The following is a 21,812-nucleotide window of genomic DNA, read 5'->3' on the forward strand; positions in this document are numbered from 1 at the left end:
TCCTACACAGAACCAGTTTCCCTTTATCACAATATGACACCAAAATTTTCTCTGATTGCATTACAACTGTCTGGCTACACTTACTGGTCTTGAGATGTGGTGCGCCCATTTTGAGCCTCTGGTCTGACAGCTCTCTCGCTGTCGTCCCTCGCCTTCTCGGCGTTCTCGGCTTCTCTCTCTCTCTCTCTCTCTCTCTCTCTCTCTCTCTCTCTCTCTTACACCTCCTAATATACATGCGTTACTTGACTTCTCGTCCCCACAACTTCCGGTTTTACAATGTTTATTTCAAATATCTTTAGTAATATCAACTAATATCAGGAACAAGGCCTTCCCCATAGCTTGTCGGTAACCGCCTCGTCCATATCATTTGCTTCTGGTGACCTCTGATTATCACCATATCACCAGATATAGCGAGAAGGGTCTCCATGCGCACGGGTTCAAATCCTGTCCACGGTCCGAGTGTAGGTTGGGCTTCCTTACTCGAGGCAACGGTTTCCCAGCGGGTAGGTTTTCAGATAGGAGGTACCCCCAAAAAAGTATCCCCTTAAACCCATAAATTCCCGTGAAAAGCCCATATGGTACAAATAAAAAAGTACTTTACGTAAAAAAAAAAAAAAAAAAAAAGAACAGTTTGAGACTGCGTACCCTAAGATTTTTTCGACTTCATCAACAATGATCTCTTACACAAACATCATACCATGGACACCAACATAAAAGAAGTCGAGATGAAGAGGTGGACATTTCCAACAATGAAGGATTTCATTCCAACCATGATTCGGTTACGGCTACTGTTAAATGTTTCAAAGACGGTACAAAGCAGATGTGAGCTAGACTGTGCCAAGTGAAACATTATCATTACTGGAAGTCATGGGAAACTTTACAAAAGTATGTATGTAGTCAAGCCTCTGTCAAATGCACGAATAGTGTTTGGCTATATTCACTATCGCACAGCCATATCATCACGTAGGCTATATAACAGTACAACCTATATTAGCATCAAACCGACATTTAATTACTTTGTCATTGTCACGTAAACAGTATTTGAAAGTTTTGCCGTTCCGTCCAACAATCAATCAATCATGGGGGCATACACCGGGGGACGCGTTGTCTCGCCTGACCCTATGGTGCCACTCCAGGCGGTCACGCCTCGCAACCACAACCCAGCATCAAATCTGCTGGTAACCCCTGACAACTATGACTTAGTGGACGACTTCCAAACACAGATAAACTTTAATACCCTTACTGAATTTTAAAGTCTTCACAGAAAAAAAAGAAAAACTGAAAGGATTTGTCAAGACAAGGTAAGAGCACAGTTCTAAACAAGCAAACCATTATGATCGCCATGAGATTATTGAGTTGGCAGCTTCGCATCCGTCCAATAACTACTCAAGAATAGACAGGCATTTTTTTTTCACATGTTCGATTGGTCAATGGAAAAGTTTCCATGTTTTTCTTTCTTGATAATGATGCAGAGTGCTACTTAAAACATGGAAATAGCCAATTGGAATTAAACTCCTGTAATTAATCTTACATTGAGCACACAAAAGCACTAATAGAAAAAAAAAAAAAAACTCCCAAGTACATTTTCACACTAATTTTGCAGGCCTCGTTAATTCTATCAACAGTCAGAGAGAGAGAGAGAGAGAGAGAGAATGTTGTGTTGGGAAATGACACTTCCTGTACTTCAGTGATTTTCATAGTGCTATGTGTACGTACAAAGTGTACCAGGGCTGCACAGGCCCGAACGCTTCCAGAGAGAACGTACAACGCCTATTAAACGCTTAAGAAAATGGTCAGATCACACATTAATGAAGCTTTGAAGACACCTTCGACAATCCAACGAGAGCTGTTGAAAGCACTTCAGATAAATGCGCACATAACAATAGCATCGGGGGGGGGGAGGCCCGGATTACACTGGATATACTTAGTATATATATATATATATATATATATATATATATATATATATATATATATATATATATATATATATATATATATATATATATATATATATATATATATATATATATATATATATATATATATATATATATATATATATATATATATATATATATATATATATATATATATATATATATATATATATAAGAAACTAATTTTGGAACGACACATAATGGAAAACTAGGAAAAATTCTTCACTTCTCCACCTTTCCTCACACAGAGAATGGCAACAAAAATGGTTCCGGAATTGGCAGAAATGACCTATGAGGAGAGATTAAAAGAAATGAATTTGCCTAACTTGGAACAAAGAAGAGAAAGAGGAGATTTAATACAGGTTTATAAACTGTTGAATGGACTGGATGAAGTGGATAATGAGCAAATGATGTTGAGAGAGGAAAACTTAAGTAGAACTACAAGATCGCATAGTAAAAAGATAGCCAAGGGAATATGCTTGAAGGATGTGAAAAAAATATAGTTTCCCACAAAGATGTGTGGAGGTGTGGAATGGTTTGAGTGAGGAGGTGGTGTCAGCAAGGAGTGTGCATAGTTTTAAAGGAAAGTTGGATATGTGTAGATATGGAGACGGGGCCACACGAGTATGATACCCAGGCCCTGTAAAATTACAACTAGGTGAATACAACTAGGTGAATACACACAAAAGCAGTCCCCACCCTCTTCCCTGTACCTCACACCTCTGTCAAACATTCCCACCCCTCCACTCCTCTCCTCTCCCTTCATACCTCCCCTCTCCCTCCCCTCCTCCCACCGTCCATGGATGTTTACAAGAGGATTATAAAATTTAAACCTCGCTCCACCACTCCTGGTGACCTTCCCATCAATATTTACAGGGAATTTTCTCCAGAACTAGCCACTCCTCTCTGTTCAATAATAAATGTATATCTCTCTCAGTACTCATACCCAGTGGACTGGAAAACATGACTTAACACTTAACTTTTGTGGACTTCAGGAAAGTCATCAACAAAGCCATCAGACTGAACCCTCCCTTATCTGACAGCATGACTAGCTGACTTTTTCACGGGAACATGACAAGCTGTGCGCTATCAGAACTACACATCCTCCTTCCAACAGCTGACAAGTGGAGTTCCCCAGGGCACCAAGATGGGTCCACTGTGCTTCCTAATACTGATTAATGATGCTCTAACCAACACTCCTCATGGCCTCATCGCTGGAAGTCATTCCCAAGCAGCGTGGGATCACAGTGGACGATCAGCTGACATGGAGGCAGCGTATCACCGCCACAGTTAGGGCGGCGGCCTACAGACTTTACGTGCTACACAGACTCAAATCACTGGGCACACCAACAGAATAGTTAAGAGGTATACCAAACCTTTATTTTGCCAAGACTCGTGTATGCCTCACCAGCGTGGTCTTCGTCTCAAAGTCTCACTGCCACTCAACGGCAGCAGCTAGAAAATGTACAAAAGAGGGCATGCAGGATCATCCTCAGCACAGCCTACACTAACTACGACCACGCCCTGACCACTCTGAACCTTATTAGACTGTCTAATAAACATCGAGAAGCCCTTTTGATACTGGGCAGAAGCTTACTACGTCACCTGAGGCTTCGCCACCTTCCCCCTGCCACCCCTCGCCCTGTCCACACCACACGTCATAAAAATCTCCTCGTGCCCATAAGGTCTACTAGAACTGACCGCTACAAAAACAATGCCATATCCACAATGATACGAACCATAAACTACTAGGCTAAGATACTTGTCATAAGCGCCCCACACACCCCAATATGTATATTTTCAGTATGTATGTATTGCAATTCCTAATGAACCGTTTATTATTATTATTATTATTATTATTATCATCATCATCATCATTATTATTATTATTACTACACACTGGTACGCTGAATTCAGTTTATATTGGAAACTTACGAATCACGAAAGAAGCACTTCGTGTTTTCTTTAGGCAACAAAGGAGGCTGGCTGTATGGGCTAGGTAATGGAGACGAAAATGTGGAAGTTGATCTGGTAGTCCTGCCTGTGGTATTCTCACAGTGGTGGAGGGCTAGAGGCGTTCATGGACCATGGTCTCCCCGGAACTTTCTAAGGAACAAGGGTGAATTAACTTTAGCAAGGCTTTTACCAGTTAGATGCAGTTTTTTATTCATAGCCATAGCCAAACTGGTTAGCTGTTTACATACACATGAAACTTGAATTTTTCACCAGTGTAAGTGGATTTTCACATAGTTGTGTGATTATGACGTTTTCTGCCCCGTGACACTTTCACAACCTCAGTAGGGGCTCCAGCATATCAGTGGAGGAGCCTCAGTCTTTCTTCACTTGCCAAACTGCTCTCACTTTGCAGCCGTGCTACTTCTTTAATACAGACGTTAGCAATGTCTCTCCACTCTTCAGTTTTCAGACCATCGCGGTTTCTCTCTCTCTCTCTCTCTCTCTCTCTCTCTCTCTCTCTCTCTCCTTAAAGCCCGAATAGAATTATAATGAAGACAAAATGAGTTTCCATTCCCAAGTTTTAATCGGAAAACACTCAAATAAACTTCTCGTCGGCAGTCCTTTCCCCGACTCGATCTCGACTACTAGCAAACTTATGGACTGGTATCAGTACAGTGTTTGTGTATTGTGATGTGGCAAATGCAAACATAATAATGGAGAAATGGACGATCAAATCTAGCTCACTCGTGTGTCGCTACTGAAGTACATCCTTCATAAAGAAAAGTATGAGTGTTGGTCTTTGAACACTATAGTTGTTGCCAACAGCATTGTTCCCAGGGGTTTACTATGCTATTTTTTTTTCTTTTCTTTAGTAGTGAGCTGATTTATATTGCTGTTGCTATTCCTTTATCGATTATTTCTTTATTATATTTATCTTTCCATTCAAACAGATGAAGATGTACCGGCACTGCTATCTCTGCCTAATAATCGGCGTCCTCTTGCCTCTCTATTACATCGGCCAGCGCATCAGCCCGGCCATGCTCAGAGTTGTATTCAGGGAGAGTGCCTGCTCCTGTGACCTCAAGCCACTTCAATGCAAAGTCTGGAACGACTCAGAACAGTCAGGAGAGGCAGGCCAAGACCAGGGACACTCCACACTAGTAGTAATGCCAGTCATGGGCACCGAGAACACTGATGCCTCACGCGCCACGTTACTCAAATGTACCAAAGGGAAACCTCAGGACATGAGCCAGCCAGCTGCCAGAGAGACACCGTACCCTCTACATGAGTGTTCGTGTGTGTGTGTGTGTGTGTGTGTGTGTGTGTGTGTGTGTGTGTGTGTGTGTGTAATTCACCTCGGTCGTCTGCTGGTCACCCAGCCATTCTTCCCCATTACGGAATAAGCTCAGAGCTCATAAACCGATCTTCGGGTGTGTGTGTGTGTGTGTGTAATTCACTGTCTGATCTGCTGCAGTCTCTGACGAGACAGCCAGACGTTACCCTACGGAAGGAGCTCAGAGCTCATTATTTATGATCTTGGGATAGGTCTGAGACCAGGCACACACCACACACCGGGACAACAAGGTCACAACTACTCGATTTACATCCCGTACCTACTCACTGCTAGGTGAACAGGGCTACGTGAAAGGAGACACACCCAAATATCTCCACCCGGCTGGGGAATCGAACCCCAGTCCTCTGGCTTGTGAAGCCAGCGCTCTAACCACTGAGCTACCGGGCCATGTGTGTGTGTGTGTGTGTGTGTGTGTGTGTGTGTGTGTGTGTGTGTGTGTGTGTGTACACGCGCGCACGATTTCATCTCCCTTTCAAAGATATGCATCATACAATTCATGAACCAGAAATTCAACAAGCTTCCACCTGTGACCAGACTGTAGCCTACTGATCCGTGCCTCTTGCTCCTCCTCATGATGCAGGTGGAGGTGGAGCTGAGTCCGTGCTCATGCAAGCGGAACATCACAGTTCGGCTGCCTGAACCGTGTCCCAGCACCTCCCCTCCTCATCTCCTACAACACATCAAAGACAGTCTCGGTCAGTCAGCGTGCAGTGACATAGCTACTCTCAGAGGCACGGGACAAAAGGTAGGACTCCACGCACTCCAGCCTGCCACTTATCTATTTATTTACTCATTGATATCATTTGCTAGTTTTTTTGTTTACTTTGGTCACCTTCATGGACAGGAGTGATGCAAAAATGCCCTTGCTGGGAGTGACCGTCTTTGTCACTCACCATTCGAGGCACGTCTGTGGACAAGCGTCACGTCTCGTGACACGCCTGTGTCTCAGACACGCCGTCTTTCCCCAGATCGTCAGCTACTCCGTGGGTGGCCTCAAGTCTGCCCATTACGTTTTGGAGCACAGCAGCTAGTGCCACGTGTTGCAAAGGTGAGTGGCAGTGCAGGGTGATACGACACAACCCCGAGAACAGATCTCCTCATACACCCTGGGATCAATGGGTCACATTTTTCATTGCTAGCTAACAATGTTTTCAATAAGTAATGCTCTACAGTTTACACCTCACGACTTGAAAAGGCATTGCATTACAGTGTACATAGTACACTTGGGTAACACTTCCACCCTACCACACTGCTGTCCCCATCATTATCATTGTTACAGCCAAGGAAGGTACACTATATATAAGAGGCCTGGGGTGCAGCTGTGACCGATACCTGTAAGAAATGATGGAACACACCTCTAACGTAGCCTCTTAACACAAGGCCCTTCACACCTGTAAGGCTCATGAGATGTTTGGTGAGGCATGGATGTCTGCACTCACCCACTGGACAGTAATGCATTTGTCGTGCACAGATGTACCCAGGCTGGATCATGAGGTTATACACTGACGCCTCCACTGATCCTTATACTTGGATGTGTCCCTTCGTCTGCACCAATCCTCACCTGGACATGTGTGATGTGGCTCATCTGCCAGGTCAGTGCACTGTGGTCGTCCTTCTGATAACGCTTTTGTTACATTAGCACTAGTGGTGAGGTGCGACAAAGTGATGACTAAAGAGGTGGTGGTGGCGGTGCACAGGTCTTGGTAACGTGAGCCGCTCCCATCCAAGGATGTGGAGGTTTGCCACAATGGGGGACCCACTGGTGCGTCTGTACATGATGCGTGACGCAGACATGCCATTGCTGCAGCGGGAGGTGGACGCCGTGAACCACTGGCTCCAGGCAGGCACGGTAAGGCTTCCCAATCCCCAACACACATTCATGGATGTCAGATCACACATGAAATATGCAGTTTATGCACTCAGGGTTGTCGCCTGTGACTTCTTGGCTCACCCTAGACTCACGTCTTACTATGAGGCAAAATATCATTATGTCGCCATCTTTTCCTATCACCTTTACTCGAGCAGTGTTACCACGTGATGCGAGACAATCCTTACCACGGGGTCCCCATGCTGGCAGGGATGTGGGGAGGCTGCCAGGACAAATGGAATTCAAACAAGAATGTCTTGATTGCCCGTGCCACAGCACTCTGTAGCGCTCCTAAAGCTAATGACCAAGTCATTTTATGGGTAAGTTACTCATTTACCAGTGCTATTGTGTGAGTTCCTTGTAGTCAACTGTAATACGGGAGTGAGGATAATTTTCCTAACATATAAGCGTGGGGAGTGTGTTCTGTTAAGATGTCACTGACTAGACACAATTTATAATAACATTTATCAATATATTTGAAAATAACCATACTTTGTGTCTTACCATCATCCCCCTCAACTTTTCTCCATCAATACATGGAACATTCGCGATCTTAGATCTAATTTTCAATTTGTAGAACACCACTTCAAGTCTACTGAAACTCATTTCCTGTTCCACATTAAAACACAAGTGTTAGAGGCAACTGACAGTAGCCCCTTTTCTGTTCTCTCCTACTTTCTCTATCCTTATTTTTGTTCAAAAGCTGAATGTTGTGTCTATGTGTGTAAAGAATGAATTTAATTGACTTGCTATCTTACCCACGCTTTTGAATATTCGGAGTTTTTCATCATCTGGCAACACCTTAAGAGTCACTTTCTAATTCAATCTATATGTGCTGAATACCATTTACTAACTCCTCTGACTATAAGGAATTCTTTGACTATCTAACTTCAAAAGTGGAGCACATTCTGTCTCTTACTTTTGCAGAGATCTCCATTCTCAAAGACTTCAATATTCACCTCCAGCTTTGGCTTTCCTCTTCCTTCACTGACCATCCTAGTGAACTAGGCTTCAACTTTGTTAACCTCCATGACCTAGAGCAACTGATGCAACACCCTACTTATATTCCTGACCGTCTTGGAGGTGCACTCAACATTCCTGACTATTCCCTTTCCTTTAATCCTTCCATAAATGCTCATGCTGTTACCCTGTAATAGCCTATATTTTTTGTTGGGCTCTTCCGATCACAATCTCATATCTCTACTTCTCCAATCACTCCTCTAAAGTGGAGGTGTCTCTGGTGTTTTGCTCTGCTAGTTGGGGAGATCTGAGAAGGTATTATGCTGATTTTGCTTGGAATGATAACTGCTTCATTGTCAGACCCCATCTTTGCGTGCTGAGCTTATGACACAGGGGTTTAATACAGCCTGTTCTTGTGCTATACATGGTAAACATGAATACTTGATACTTGTGGCTTCCATCATCTCCTGTCAAGGCCGCTTTACTGGCGATCTTCTGGATTTCCTAACTGAGTCTTAGTCATACTCTTTTAGAGATTTTGATGAAACTTTTGCTGTTATCTTAGCGATATCGAAAATTTTTGAAAGAATCAGGCACAAAGCTATATTCTCCAAACTATACTACAGCTTTTATCTATTTCTTTCCAACTTCATCTCAAGTTTCTTCACCGACCGTTCTATTGCTGCTGTGGTAGATGATCACCGTTCTTCTCATAAATCTCACGGTTTTGTCTTGTCATCCCCTCTCTTCCTATTATGTGTCCATCAATGCTCTAAACCAAACTTCTGGTCCTATCCAATCTTACGCTGATGAAACCACACTATACTTTTTTACGTCTTTTCAAAGATGGCCAACCCTCCACACAAGAAATCGACAGAACGCCTGATTTCTGATCTCCTTAATAATTTTTATTGGGGCAGAGAAAACTTAATAGTTTTAAATGCTTCAAAAAATTAATTCCCCCCCATCTATCAACTCGACACTACTATACAGACAACTATCCCCTCTACTTCACTGACTCTCGACTATCCCTCTCCTCTCCACTGAACATCCTATGTCTATCCTTTACGTAAAACCTACTGAAAACTTCACATCTTTAGCTAAAACAGTTCCTACAAGGTAAAAACACGTTCTGAATTGTCTCCCCCATTTTTATACAGCCATAACTGGTAACTCTGTACGGGACCTTATTTGCCTATGTGTGGAGTATTCTTCACATGTATGGGAGGGTTTTACTCTTAGACAGGGTGAAATCAAACTTTTCCTAACCGAAACACACCTGTCTGAGGTTAGTGACAGTAGTCCCTTCTCTGTCCCCTCCTACTTTCTCTATTTTCATTTTCGTTCCAAAGCTGAATGTTGTGTCTATGTACGCAACAACTTAACTTGCTCTCGTGCCCACGTTCTTGAATCTTCTAAATTTTCCATCTGGCTTCGACTCAATAGATCTAATAGCACTAGTTCAGGAGGTACTGTGAACCTTCCATTAAAGCTAGTTGTGATCTCGTTGAATGTTTCCCTTTGTGTCTCACAACTCAAGGAGGTAGTCACAGCCTACCCTCTAAAGACAGCTCTCCTTCTTCACACAAAACTACATGCACTTACCACACATACACCCTTCACTCCAAATCAAAATTTAAAAGAAAAATGGGATCCAAAATAAACAACGCCTCGGAGTACCCCTCTGGGAGGGACCAAAATGTCCCCAGGTCGGACACCTCTCCTGTTGAAGACCACAAATGCCTTGACACCTCCCTCAACTTTTTCTACATTAACTTCTGCAACATTCGCGGTCTTAGATCTAATTTTCAATCTGTGGAACACCACCTCTCCTCTACTAAACCTCATCTTCTTTTCCTCACCGAAACACAGCTATCTGAGGCAACTGACAGTAGCCCCTTCTCTGTTCCCTCCTACTTTCTCTATTCTCATTTTCATTCCAAAGCTGGATGTTGCGTCTATGTACGCAACGACTTAACTTGCTCTCGTGCCCACGCTCTTGAGTCTTCCGAATTTTCCACCATCTGGCTACGACTTAACAGTCACTCTCAAACTAAATTCATCTGTGCTGTTTATCTCTCCCCTAACTCTTCTGACTATAGTAATTTCTTCGACTACTTAACTTCTAAAGTGGAGCACATTCTGTCCCTCTACCCTTTCGCTGAGATTTCCATTCTTGGAGATTTCAATGTTCACCACCAGCTTTGGCTTTCCTCTCCCTTCACTGACCACCCTGGTGAACTAGCCTTCAACTTTGCTATCCTCCATGACCTTGAGCAACTGGTGCAACACCCTACTCGTATTCCTGATCGCCCAACATTCTTGATCTCTTCCTCACCTCTAACCCTTCTGCTTATGCTGTCACCCTTTCATCTCCGTTGGGCTCCTCCGATCACAATCTCATTTCTGTATCTTGTCCTATTTTTCCAATCCTCCGCAGGATCCCCAAAGCGAAGGTGCCTCTGGCGTTTGCCTCTGCCAGTTGGGGGACCTGAGGAGGTATTATGCTGATTTTCCTGGAATGATTATTGCTTCCGTGTCAGAGACCCATCTCTTTGTGCTGAACACATAACAGAGGTGTTAGTATCTGGCATGGAGGCGTACATTCCTCATTCTTTTTCTCTAAACCTTGGTTTAACTCAGCCTGTTCTCGTGCTATACATGATAGAGAGGTTGCCCACAAAAGGTACTTGAGCCTTCCATCTCCTGAATCTCATGCACTTTATATCTCTGCCGGAATCATGCCAAGTCTGTTCTTCAACTTGCCAAACACTCTTTCATAAATAGGAAATGTCAAAATCTTTCAAACTCAAACTCTCCTCGTGACTTCTGGCATCTAGCCAAAACATCTCAAATAACTTCACTTCTTCATCTTTCCTCCTTTATTTCATCCTGATGGCACCACTGCCATCTCTTCTGTCTCTAAAGCTGAACTCTTTTCTCAAACCTTTGCTCACAACTCCACCTTGGACGATTCTGGGCTTGTCCCTCCTCTCCTCCTCCCTCTGACTATTTCATGTCTACAATCAAAATTCTTCGTAATGATGTTTTCCATGCCCTTGCTGGCCTAAACCCTCGGAAGGCTTATGGACCTGATGGGGTCCCTCCTATTGTTCTCAAAAACTGTGCTTCTGTGCTTGCACCTTGCCTGGCCAAACTCTTCCAACTTTGTCTATCGACTTCTACCTTTCCTTCCTGCTGGAAGTTCGCCTACATTCAGCCTGTTCCTAAAAGGGTGACCGTTCTAACCCCTCAAACTACCGTCCTATAGCTTTAATCTCTTGCTTGTCTAAAGTTTTTGAATCTATCCTGAATAGGAAGATTCTCAAACATCTGTCACTTCACAATCTTCTGTCTGATCGCCAGTATGGCTTCCGTCAAGGTCGCTCTACTGGTGATCTTCTGGCTTTCCTTACTGAGTCTTGGTCATCCTCTTTTAGAGATTTCGGTGAAACTTTTGCTGTTGCGTTAGACATATCAAAAGCTTTTGATAGAGTCTGGCATAAAGCTTTGATTTCAAAACTGCCCTCCTACGGCTTCTATCCTTCTCTCTGCAACTTTATCTCAAGTTTCCTTTCCGACCGCTCTATTGCTGCTGTGGTAGACGGCTACTGTTCTTCTCCTAAACCTATTAATAGTGGTGTTCCTCAGGGTTCTGTCCTGTCACCCACTCTCTTTCTATTATTCATTAATGACCTTCTTAACCAAACTTCTTGCCCTATCCACTCCTACGCTGATGATACCACCCTACATCTTTCCACGTTCTTTCAGAGACGTCCAACCCTTCAGGAAATCAACAGATCACTCGGGGACGCCACGGAACGCCTGACTTCCGATCTTTCTAAGATTTCCGATTAGGGCAGAGAAAATCTAGTAGTTTTCAATGCCTCAAAAAACTCAGTTTCTTCACCCATCAACTCGACACAACCTTCCAGACAACTATCCCTCTTCTTCAATGATACTAAACTGTCTCCCTCTTCCACAATGAATTTCCTCGCTCTGTCCTTTACTCATAATCTTAACTGGAAACTTCACATCTCATCTCTTGCTAAAACAGCTTCTATGAAGTTAGGTGTTCTGAGGCGTCTCCGACAGTTTTTCTCGCCCCTCCAACTGCTTACTCTGTATAAGGGCCTTATCCGTCCCTGTATGGAGTACTCTTCGCATGTTTGGGGGGGTTCCAGTCACACAGCTTTGCTTGATAGGGTGGAATCGAAAGCTCTTCGTCTCATCAACTCCCTCCTCTGACTAACTGTCTTCAGTCTCTTTCTCACCGCCGAAATGTTGCATCCCTTTCTATATTTTATCGCTATTTTCATGGTAACTGTTCTACTGATCTTGCTAACTGCATGCCTCCCTTCCTCCTGCGGCCATGCTGCACAAGCCTTTCTTCTTCCTCTCATCCCTATTCTGTCTAACTCTCTAATGCAAGAGTTAACCAGTACGTTCAATCATTCATCCCTTTCACTGGTAAACTCTGGAACTCCCTCCCTGCATCTGTATTTCCGAATTCCTACAACATGTCTTCTTTTAAGAGGGAGGTATCAAGGCATTTGCTCCCCTAATTCTGGCTGATGGTTTTGGCACTTTTTGAAGTCTTTGGAGAGCCAGCGCTCAAGTGGGCCTTTTTCTAACTTTCTTTGTTTTGCCCTTGGCTGGCCCTCTTCCCTACGTAGAAAAAAAAAAAAAACACTAACTAAACTTATCTGTGCTGTCTATCTCTCCCATAACTCCTCTGACTATAGTAAATTCTTTGACTATTTAACTTCTATCTGGCTTCGACTTAATAGTCCCTCTCTAACTAAATTTATCTGTGCTGTCTATATCTTATAACTCCTCTGACTATAGTAAATTCTTTGACTATTTAAATTCCAAAGTGAGCACATTCTGTCCCTCTATCCTTTCGCGAAGATCTCCATTCTTAGAAATTTCAACATTCACCACCAGCTTTAGCTTCCTTCTCCCTTCACTGACCATCCTGGTGAACTACCCTTTAACTTTGCTGTCCTGCATGACCTAGAGCAACTGGTGCAACACCCTACTCGTATTCCTGACCGTCTTGGAGACACGCCCAACATTCTTGATCTCTTCCTTACCTTTGATTTTTCTGCTTATGCTGTTACCATATCATCTCCATTGGGTTCCTCCAATCACAATCTCATTTCAGTATCTTGTCCTATTTCTCCAATCCCTCCTTAGGCCAGTTGGAGAGACCTGAGGAGGTATTCTACTGATTTTCCCTGGAATGATTACTGTTACCGTGTCAGAGACCCATCTCTGTGTGCTGAATGTATAACAGAGGTGATCGTGTCTGGCATGGAGTCGTACATTTCTCATTCTTTCTCTCAACCTTAATCTTCTAAACCTAGGTTTAACACAGCCCGTTGTCATGCTACACCATATAGAGAGGTTGCCCACAGAAGGTACTTGAGCCTCCTGCATCTCACGCACTTTATATTTCTACCCAGGATCATGCCAAGTCTGTTCTTCAACTTGCCAAATACTCCTTCTTAAATAGAAAATATCAAAATCTTTCAAATTCACTCTCGTTGAGACTTCTGGCATCTGACCAAAAACATCTTCACATCTTCATCTTTCCCTTCTTTATTTCATCCTGATGGCACCACTGCCATCTCTTCTGTTTCTAAAGCTGAACTCTTTTCACAGATCTTTGCTAACAATTCCTCTTTGGATGATTCTCGGCTTGTCCCTCCCTTTCCTCCTGCCTCAATAGAACGCATGATTTCTGAACTTTCTAAGATCTCCAATTGGGGCAGAGAAAATTAAGTAGTTTTCAATGCCTCCAAACCTCAATTCCTCCATCTATCAACTCGACACAACCTTCCAGACATCTATCCCCTATTTTTCAACGACACTCAACTGTCTCTCTCTTCCACACTGAATGTCCTCGGTCTGTCCTTTACTCATAATCTTAACTGGAAACTTCACACCTCATCTCTTGCTAAAACAGCTTCTATGAAGGTAGACGTTCTGAGGCATCTCCGCCAGTTTTTCTCGCCTTCTTCCAACTGCTTATTCTGTATAAAGACCTTATCCGCCCCTGTATGGAGTGCTCTTCGCATGTTTGTGGGTGGTTCCACTCACATAATTTTATTAGATAGGGTGAAATCCAAAATTTTTCTTCTCATCAGCTCCTCTCCTCCTCTTTTTCAACCTCTTTCTCACTGCCGAAATATTGTATCTCTTTCTATCTTTCATTGCTATTTTTATAATAATTGTTCTACTGATCTTGCTCCCCTCCTCCTGTGGCCTCGATGCACAAGGCTTTCTTCTTCCTCTCATCCCTATTCTGTCCAACTCTCAAACGTAAGAGTTTATCAGTGCCCTCAACCATTCATACCTCTCTTTGGTAAACTCTGGAACTCCCTACCTGCTTCTGTATTTCTGTCTTCCTACGACTTGACTTTTTTTAAGAGGGAGGTATCAAGACATTTGTTCCTTAATTTTGGCTAACTCTTTACTTTTTCTTTTAAAGAACCAGCACTCAAGAAGGCATTTTTTTTATATTTTGTTGCCCTTGGCAATAGGCATAGAAAAAAAATCTCTCATCTTTATCCTATCCATCTCTCTAATGCAAAAGTTAACCAGTACTCTGTCATTCATCCCTATCTCTGTAAACTCTGCAACTCCCCGCCTGCTCCTGTATTTCATTTTATGAAGTAAATTAATTTAAGAGGGAGGTTTTAAGACGTTAATCCCATTCTTCTGGTTAACTCTCTTTAACCTGTTTGGGGACTGGCATTTCAGTGGGCCGTTTTGCTTAATCGTTTTTGTCACCATTGGCCGGTTTTCCTCTCACATAAAAAAGTATGAGACATGGTCCCTGCTAACTCCTCCCTTTTCTTTTCAGAATAAGGTGTGGCCTGTGGCTCGTCTTAATAGTACAGTTCACGATGCTTACTCCTGCAAGAAATACTCAGGCTCCCTGCCCTTCCCGTCACCAAGGTTGAATTTCACTTTCGTAGGAATGAGGACATACAGGAAACGTTTCAGGAAAGACAGTGTACATAACAAGTGTCCCCCTGCCTGTCGCCCGAAGGAACACCAGGACTGGCTGTATTGCTGATTGTCAATTGTCACCCAGGTCACTGACTCACTAGACCAGCATGTCTAGAGGAGCAGCCCTGATCAACAGACCTTTCATTTGGGACTGATACTTCAATGGGCCTAATTCTTTCTTCATTTTTATTTATTTATTTATTTATTTTATTTATTTATTTTTTTTTTTTTTTGCCTTGGCCCTATTTATCCAAAAAATAAAAGAAATATCTGTTCATTCCATGATGTGCTCTAGTTTATCTTTATATTACACATATCCTTAACTATGTTATACAACACTACTTTCTTCTCAATAGTGCTTGGCACCATGTTTATCGTACCACTCTCGGCAACTTACCAGCACCATCAGCATGGTACCCATTCATTAAATCTGTTGTGTTGATGACATTCAAGTGTATCCCCAGCAGAACATGTTCGGTACCGTGTCTCTCTCCATCTTCAGCTGTGTGCGTGTCTTGCCTTACACTTGCCAAACACTTTGAAGCAACATATGCAAGGAGTGTTCTTACTTATTTGGTTTCAACTTAGATTAAACTAAGCATTAGGTGTTTGTAAGAGTGTGTGGTTTGTTTTGCTCCAATTTGTAGCAGAGTACTTTACAAACCTGAAGTTTTTAAAATATGTTTGATCACCATCTTAACATGATATAAGTTAATTCTGATTAATTTGGCATTAAAAGTGTGGAGAACTACAATTACTACACTGTGTATACTGTAGTTTTCTATCACTCTAATGATATGTAGTTTTAGTTTTTTTCCTTTTCTTTTTTTTTATCAAAGTGAAAGATAAAAGCTGATATGTAGGAAATCAACTTATACTAATATGAATGTGAGTGAAATGCAACCTTCATGTACCTCCCCCACCAATGTTAATGCCTCAATGTCAGAGAGTATCCTTGTGTCCTTGTTTTATTATGGGGTTCACCAGCAGTGATAGTGATGAAAGCACTGTCAGGACTGCGACTGTGTTGAGTAGTAGCTGTGGGCACGTGACGCTGTATCAGTGTTTGAGAACAAACCCATATGATTTCCTCAACCCTGGAGTAGGGATAACATAAAGCTCCCTTATGATTGGCTGTCTGTCCTCGTGACGACACGGTAGTGAAGTATCAGCCCTGGTAGCCAATGAGCACTTTTAGGCAGGCTACCAACCTCCACCCGCCAACAGCAACGAATCTTTGTGGATGCTATTTTACGAAGATTGGTATGTGAGCAGGAGGTTGCTATGGAGGTTGTCCGTACCAAATAGACAACAACCTGCTTCTTGGATCTGGCCCCGGAACGTCGAGTGAGCGCAGTGGTCAAGAAATAAACATAACAGCAAGGTGGAGGAGTTTGAAGATCTATTCCTTGATGAGGAGTATTATAGGCCACCAGTGCTTCATCCTTTGTACGTATATGCCGAAGGAAGCAACCTGATACGTGTACTTCTCAAAACCCGCGGGTCTTCAATCTTTGGGAGATGTGCCGTGATTTGATCTGCACGGGGTAGTTTTGAAGGAGTTCCATTGGGGATATATGACTGCGGCTTTCTAACACCAGTAAGGCGGGCTCACACGTGCCAATTTGCAACTGAAATTGCAAGCTGGTATATATATACCTTGCGACTGGAGAAACCAGTTGCAAAACAAGACCAATATGTTGGTCTTGTTCAGTCAATTTACGACTTTACTTATGTTCTGGTTTCACAGAGTAAGCTTTGAAAATATGGTCTCCAGGTGTAGAGATTTTACTTAAAGTCACAGCTCAAAGGCCGAGCGTTGGACCTCATTAAGGGATTCAGTTCAGTATCTAGTAATTACCAGGATGCATTAATGACACTGAGGGAAACTTACGGTGACGATGAAAAAATCAAGCACCACTTATTGCAAACAATAGTAAATCTTGAAGCACCAAAACATAATAGAGTAGATTTGGAAACCTACAGGATAAATATGCTTAATCTAGCAAGGAGTCTCAGCAATAAACATAAATATACATGCTGTGAATGGATTATAGCTTCTCTATTTCAACATAAATTACCCAGCATAACAACTAGACACTTATATCTCAAATATGAAACCAATTTCTTCAGCCTTGAACAATTGAACGAAGGCTTAAGAGATTTGATATCCCACATGGAGGTGGAAAGACAACAAAAGGGTATGAAGGTGCTCAAATTGGATGGAATAATGAAATTGGACTCTAAAGGTGATAAAGCAGTGGGCACTTACTACAATACTGACTCAAAGGCTCACGAAATGAAGGTAGTGAAGCCGAGAGAGATTTACAAATGTAGGTTTTGTAATGGATGTCATAAGGATTCTCAGTGCACTATCTACACTAATGCTACAGATAGACTGAAAAGACTCACAGAAAGCAAATTATGTCTCCAATGCATGGGTACTCAACCCACCCACTCATGCAAAACACAATTGCAAATATGCAGGAAGTGTCAACGAGGAAGACACCATACCTTACTCTGCAAAACAAACGACAAACCAAAGCAAATACAACAAGGAGCTACTTCTGATAATTCCACGTCAGTTAACGTTGAACAGATAAATGTTTCTTCTAACGTAACTGCAGCTGCGAAACCGTCTTCAAGAGGTGCTCTTTCTACAGCCCTTGCAAGATTACAAGGATACTATAAGGACATCAGGCTCTTTTTCGATTTAGGTTCTCAGAAGACCTTTATAACCAGAGACTTGGTAGAAAAGGCAAGTTTGAGTACAATGTCAACTGAAAACATGACTCTTCAAGGGTTCATGACTGAACCTACCACTGCCATTTATGATATAGTAAAGCCAACAATAAGAATGGGAAACCGCAGGAAAAGACTCACTGCAGTTGTTGTTGACGAGTTACCAAAGACTATAGTTACATCTGGTTTGTCTGAAATTATGGAACGCCTGAGTGACCAAGGCATACAACTAGCAGATATGGTATCGAATGATGATAGGATTGGCCCTGTGGATATGCTCATTGGATCAGATCATTTTTACGATTTTATCTCCCCTCACATCATAATGAGGGAGGGAGTTCACTTATTAGATTCACCTTCAGGCTACCTTATTACTGGAAAAATTCCAGATACCTATAAAGGAACTACTATGACTGCCTCCACACCAACCATACCAGAGGCAATAGTGGTGATGAAGGTATGTGAGCAATTTAACTCTTTAGAGGACCAGAATTATGATAAAGACGTCCCAATGCACAAACTGTGGGATTTGGATGTTATAGGAATTGATTCCACACAACCTAATCCCGAAGATAACACTTCATATCACGAATATTTGAAAACGGTTAGGTATGAAGAAGGGCAATATTGGGTTACTCTTCCGTGGAAGGTAAATAAACCTGATTTACCCAATAATTACTACAGGGCACTTGGGCAGATGTTTTCATCTGTAAGCGCACTTAAGAAAAAGGGAATGCTTGAAGCATACGATAAGATACTAAAAGAGCAGAAGGACGCAAAATTCATTGAAGAAGTAGCTAACGCGACACCAACCCATAATTCACATTACCTGCCTCATCATGGAGTAATAAAGGAGTCAGCTACAACGCCTCTGAGAATAGTTTTCAACTGTAGCTCTAAGCCAGACACTGGTACGGCTTCCCTGAATGATTGTCTCATGACAGGACAGAACCTGACTAAAGGATTAGGCGACATATTGCTCACCTTCAGAACTGGTAAATACGCCTATAGTGCAGACATATCAAAGGCATTCCTGAGAATAGGATTGCAAGAACGAGACCGGGATTATACCAGATTTCTTTGGCCGTCTGATCCAAATGATCCAGATAGCCCTATAACAACATACAGGTTTAGATCCATCTTGTTTGGGGCAACAAGCTCACCGTTCTTATTGCAAGCAACTTTGGATCATCATTTTAGAAATTCTACAAGTCCACACAAAGAACTACTGGCTTCAAATTTCTACGTGGATAACTTCCTTGGTACAGTTACCGACGATATATTATTGAAGGCTGTATACAGCGAAGCAAAAAATGAAAATGAGCTGCGACTTGCCAACATGCCTCTTAGAGAGTGGGCTAGCAACAGTGATAGCCTTAGAACTCAAATAGCAGAGGATTTCCCTGAATACAAATTACCTCATATAACTCCTATTCTTGGGTTAGAGTGGAATACCATAGATGACACCTTGTCATTGAAACCTGTTAAATATCCACAGACAAATCAGACGTGCCTGACGAAAAGACTGCTATTGGCTGAGGTAAGCAAGTTAATTGATCCATTAGGACTGTTTTCCCCGGTGACAATTAAAGTGAAGTTACTACTGCAGGATGCCTGGAAACTAAAGATCGACTGGGACGAGCAATTACCTGAATCCGTAAAAACGGAATGGAATAAGCTGAAAGACGAATATCTTCAGATACCAACACACAAGATCAACAGATCCATAGCCACAGGAGAGGAATCTTGTACACTACACATTTTCTGTGACGCTTCTACAAAGGCATATGGGGCAGCAGCGTACATAGTAACAAAGGAAGCTAGCAATCTTCTTACTAGTAAGGCAAGAGTGGCCCCAATAAAGAAGCGTTCTGTACCACAATTGGAATTAACAGCCATGTTAGTAGGCACTAAACTAGGAAACTATATACATGAAACCTTGAAATTAAACCTCAAAGAAACGTACCTTTGGTCAGACAGTGAAGCAGCTCTTCAATGGCTACGCAAAGATAATTCTACGATTCCATATGTTAAGAACAGAGTGGCAGAGATAAGAGACACTAAAGGTAATTTCCAGTTCCTGCATGTCACTACAAAATTAAACCCTGCAGATTTGTTAAGTAGGGGAGTACCATTAAAGCAGCTCCTAAATTATCCAGTTTGGTTTGAAGGTCCTGACTGGCTTTCAGAAAAGGACAAATGGCCAGAACAAAAGATTCAGGACATTTCTAGTGTTACTCACTCTAGTAATACCGAAACAAAGGAGAAAGAACCTTATGAATTAATCGACGGAAAAAGGTTCTCAACATTGGGAAAATTGTTCCGCGTGACAAGCTACGTGCTTCAGTTCATCAGTAACCTCTATAGACGTATAGGTCGATCTCTCCCCACTGGAGTCGGCAATGCAACTACATATTGGATAAAGGAAACACGGAAGGCTTTCTATCATGACGAATTTCTTTGCCTACATAGCTTAGCAAAGGGCGATCCATATCAAGTTGAGATGTCTGAAATGCCTTGCGCATCAATTAGCAAAACCCCCGAGCTGCCCAAAGGGGCCCTCGGCACTTCTATCATAGACACTAGCACGGATAGGGGTACAGGATCTGAGCTGTCTACAAAGACCCTCAGAGACTGTAAACTTATCAAACAGCTAGGATTGTTCCTTGACAATGACAATATAATAAGATGCCGCGGCAGAATTCAGAACTCATCATTACGGTATGACTCGAAACATCCGATATTACTACCTAAAACACACTGGTTTACGCAGCTACTGATAAGTGATGCACATTATAAAACTTTACATGGAGGTGTAGCCGAAACCCTTGTCAACATAAGAAGAACGTTTTGGATACCAAAGATACGGCAAGCAATAAAGTCGTATATAAGAAAATGCATTGTATGTAGCAGGTATGAGGCTAGATCTATTAAATATCCAGGTCCACCTCCACTACCGGAAGGTAGAGTGCTCGAATCATGACCGTTTCAGGCTGTTGGGGTAGATTTCACTGGAGCCATACAATTGCAGAAACCAACTAATGAGGAGGCTGCCAGGACAAATGGAATTCAAACAAGAATGTCTTGATTGCCCGTGCCACAGCACTCTGTAGCGCTCCTAAAGCTAATGACCAAGTCATTTTATGGGTAAGTTACTCATTTACCAGTGCTATTGTGAGAATTCCTTGCAGTCAACTGTAATACAGGAGTGAGGATAATTTACATTAACATATAAATGTGGCGAGTGTGTTCTGTCAAGATGTCACTGACCAGACACACTCATGAACATTGCCTTAACATGACATCTATTCATATCTTTGAAATGTGGGCAGACTTTACATAGTTTTCCTTCCATTTATAGGTATCAGGCATGGTCCCTGCTTACCCCTGCCTTTCTTTCTCCTCAGAGGGAGGTGTGGCCTGTGGCTCATCTTAATGGTACAGTTCATGATGCTTACACTTGTAAGAGATTCTCAGGTTCCTTGCCCTTCCCATCACCAAGGTTCAATTTCACTTTTGTAGGAATGAGGACATACAGGAAAAATTTCAAGAAAGACAGTGTACATAACAAGTGTCCCCCTGCCTGTCGCCCGAAGGAACACCAGGACTGGCTGTATTGCTGATTGTCACCCAGGTCACTGACTCACTATACCAGCATGTCCAGAGGAGCAGCCCTGATCAACAGACCTTTGTTTTGGGACTGATAACTTAATGGACTTTCATCATTTGCTTTTTTTCTTTTCTTTTTGTTAACCTTAACCAGTGCCCTTCTTATCTATCTCAAAAGAAATGCCTCAACAGACAAACCAGAAGGCAGCAGCTACCTGCTAGCTTGAGCCAAGCATTGGAGCTACAAATCTGTCAAGCCACCTCTTTCATTCAGTTGTTCATTCCATGATGTTCTCTTGTTTACCTTTATACACACAATCAAGTTCACAATACTACTTTCTTCTTGATACTGCTTGATACCATG

At 42.4% G+C, this 21,812-nt stretch overlaps 2 protein-coding genes across 2 annotated transcripts; both read left to right on the forward strand.

Annotated features, from left to right (window-relative positions):
• The first annotated feature begins 4,831 nt into the window (after positions 1-4,831).
• LOC123507472 lies at positions 4,832-15,893 on the forward strand. Its single transcript, XM_045260371.1, is given in 8 exon segments — positions 4,832-5,191; positions 5,831-5,995; positions 6,219-6,261; positions 6,264-6,298; positions 6,722-6,842; positions 6,948-7,099; positions 7,276-7,437; positions 14,949-15,893. Coding segments are annotated over 8 exon segments (1,239 nt in total). The 5' UTR covers positions 4,832-4,846; the 3' UTR covers positions 15,165-15,893.
• A 1,380-nt stretch (positions 15,894-17,273) lies between these two features.
• LOC123507385 lies at positions 17,274-21,462 on the forward strand. Its single transcript, XM_045260195.1, has 4 exons — positions 17,274-17,430; positions 17,815-20,475; positions 20,943-20,986; positions 21,247-21,462. The coding sequence occupies exons 1-4, from the start codon at positions 17,274-17,276 to the stop codon at positions 21,460-21,462; spliced, it is 3,078 nt and encodes a 1,025-aa protein (XP_045116130.1).
• The last annotated feature ends 350 nt before the right edge of the window (positions 21,463-21,812 follow it).

Source organism: Portunus trituberculatus, chromosome 22, assembly GCF_017591435.1.
Source record: "Portunus trituberculatus isolate SZX2019 chromosome 22, ASM1759143v1, whole genome shotgun sequence".
Lineage (NCBI taxonomy): Eukaryota > Metazoa > Arthropoda > Malacostraca > Decapoda > Portunidae > Portunus > Portunus trituberculatus.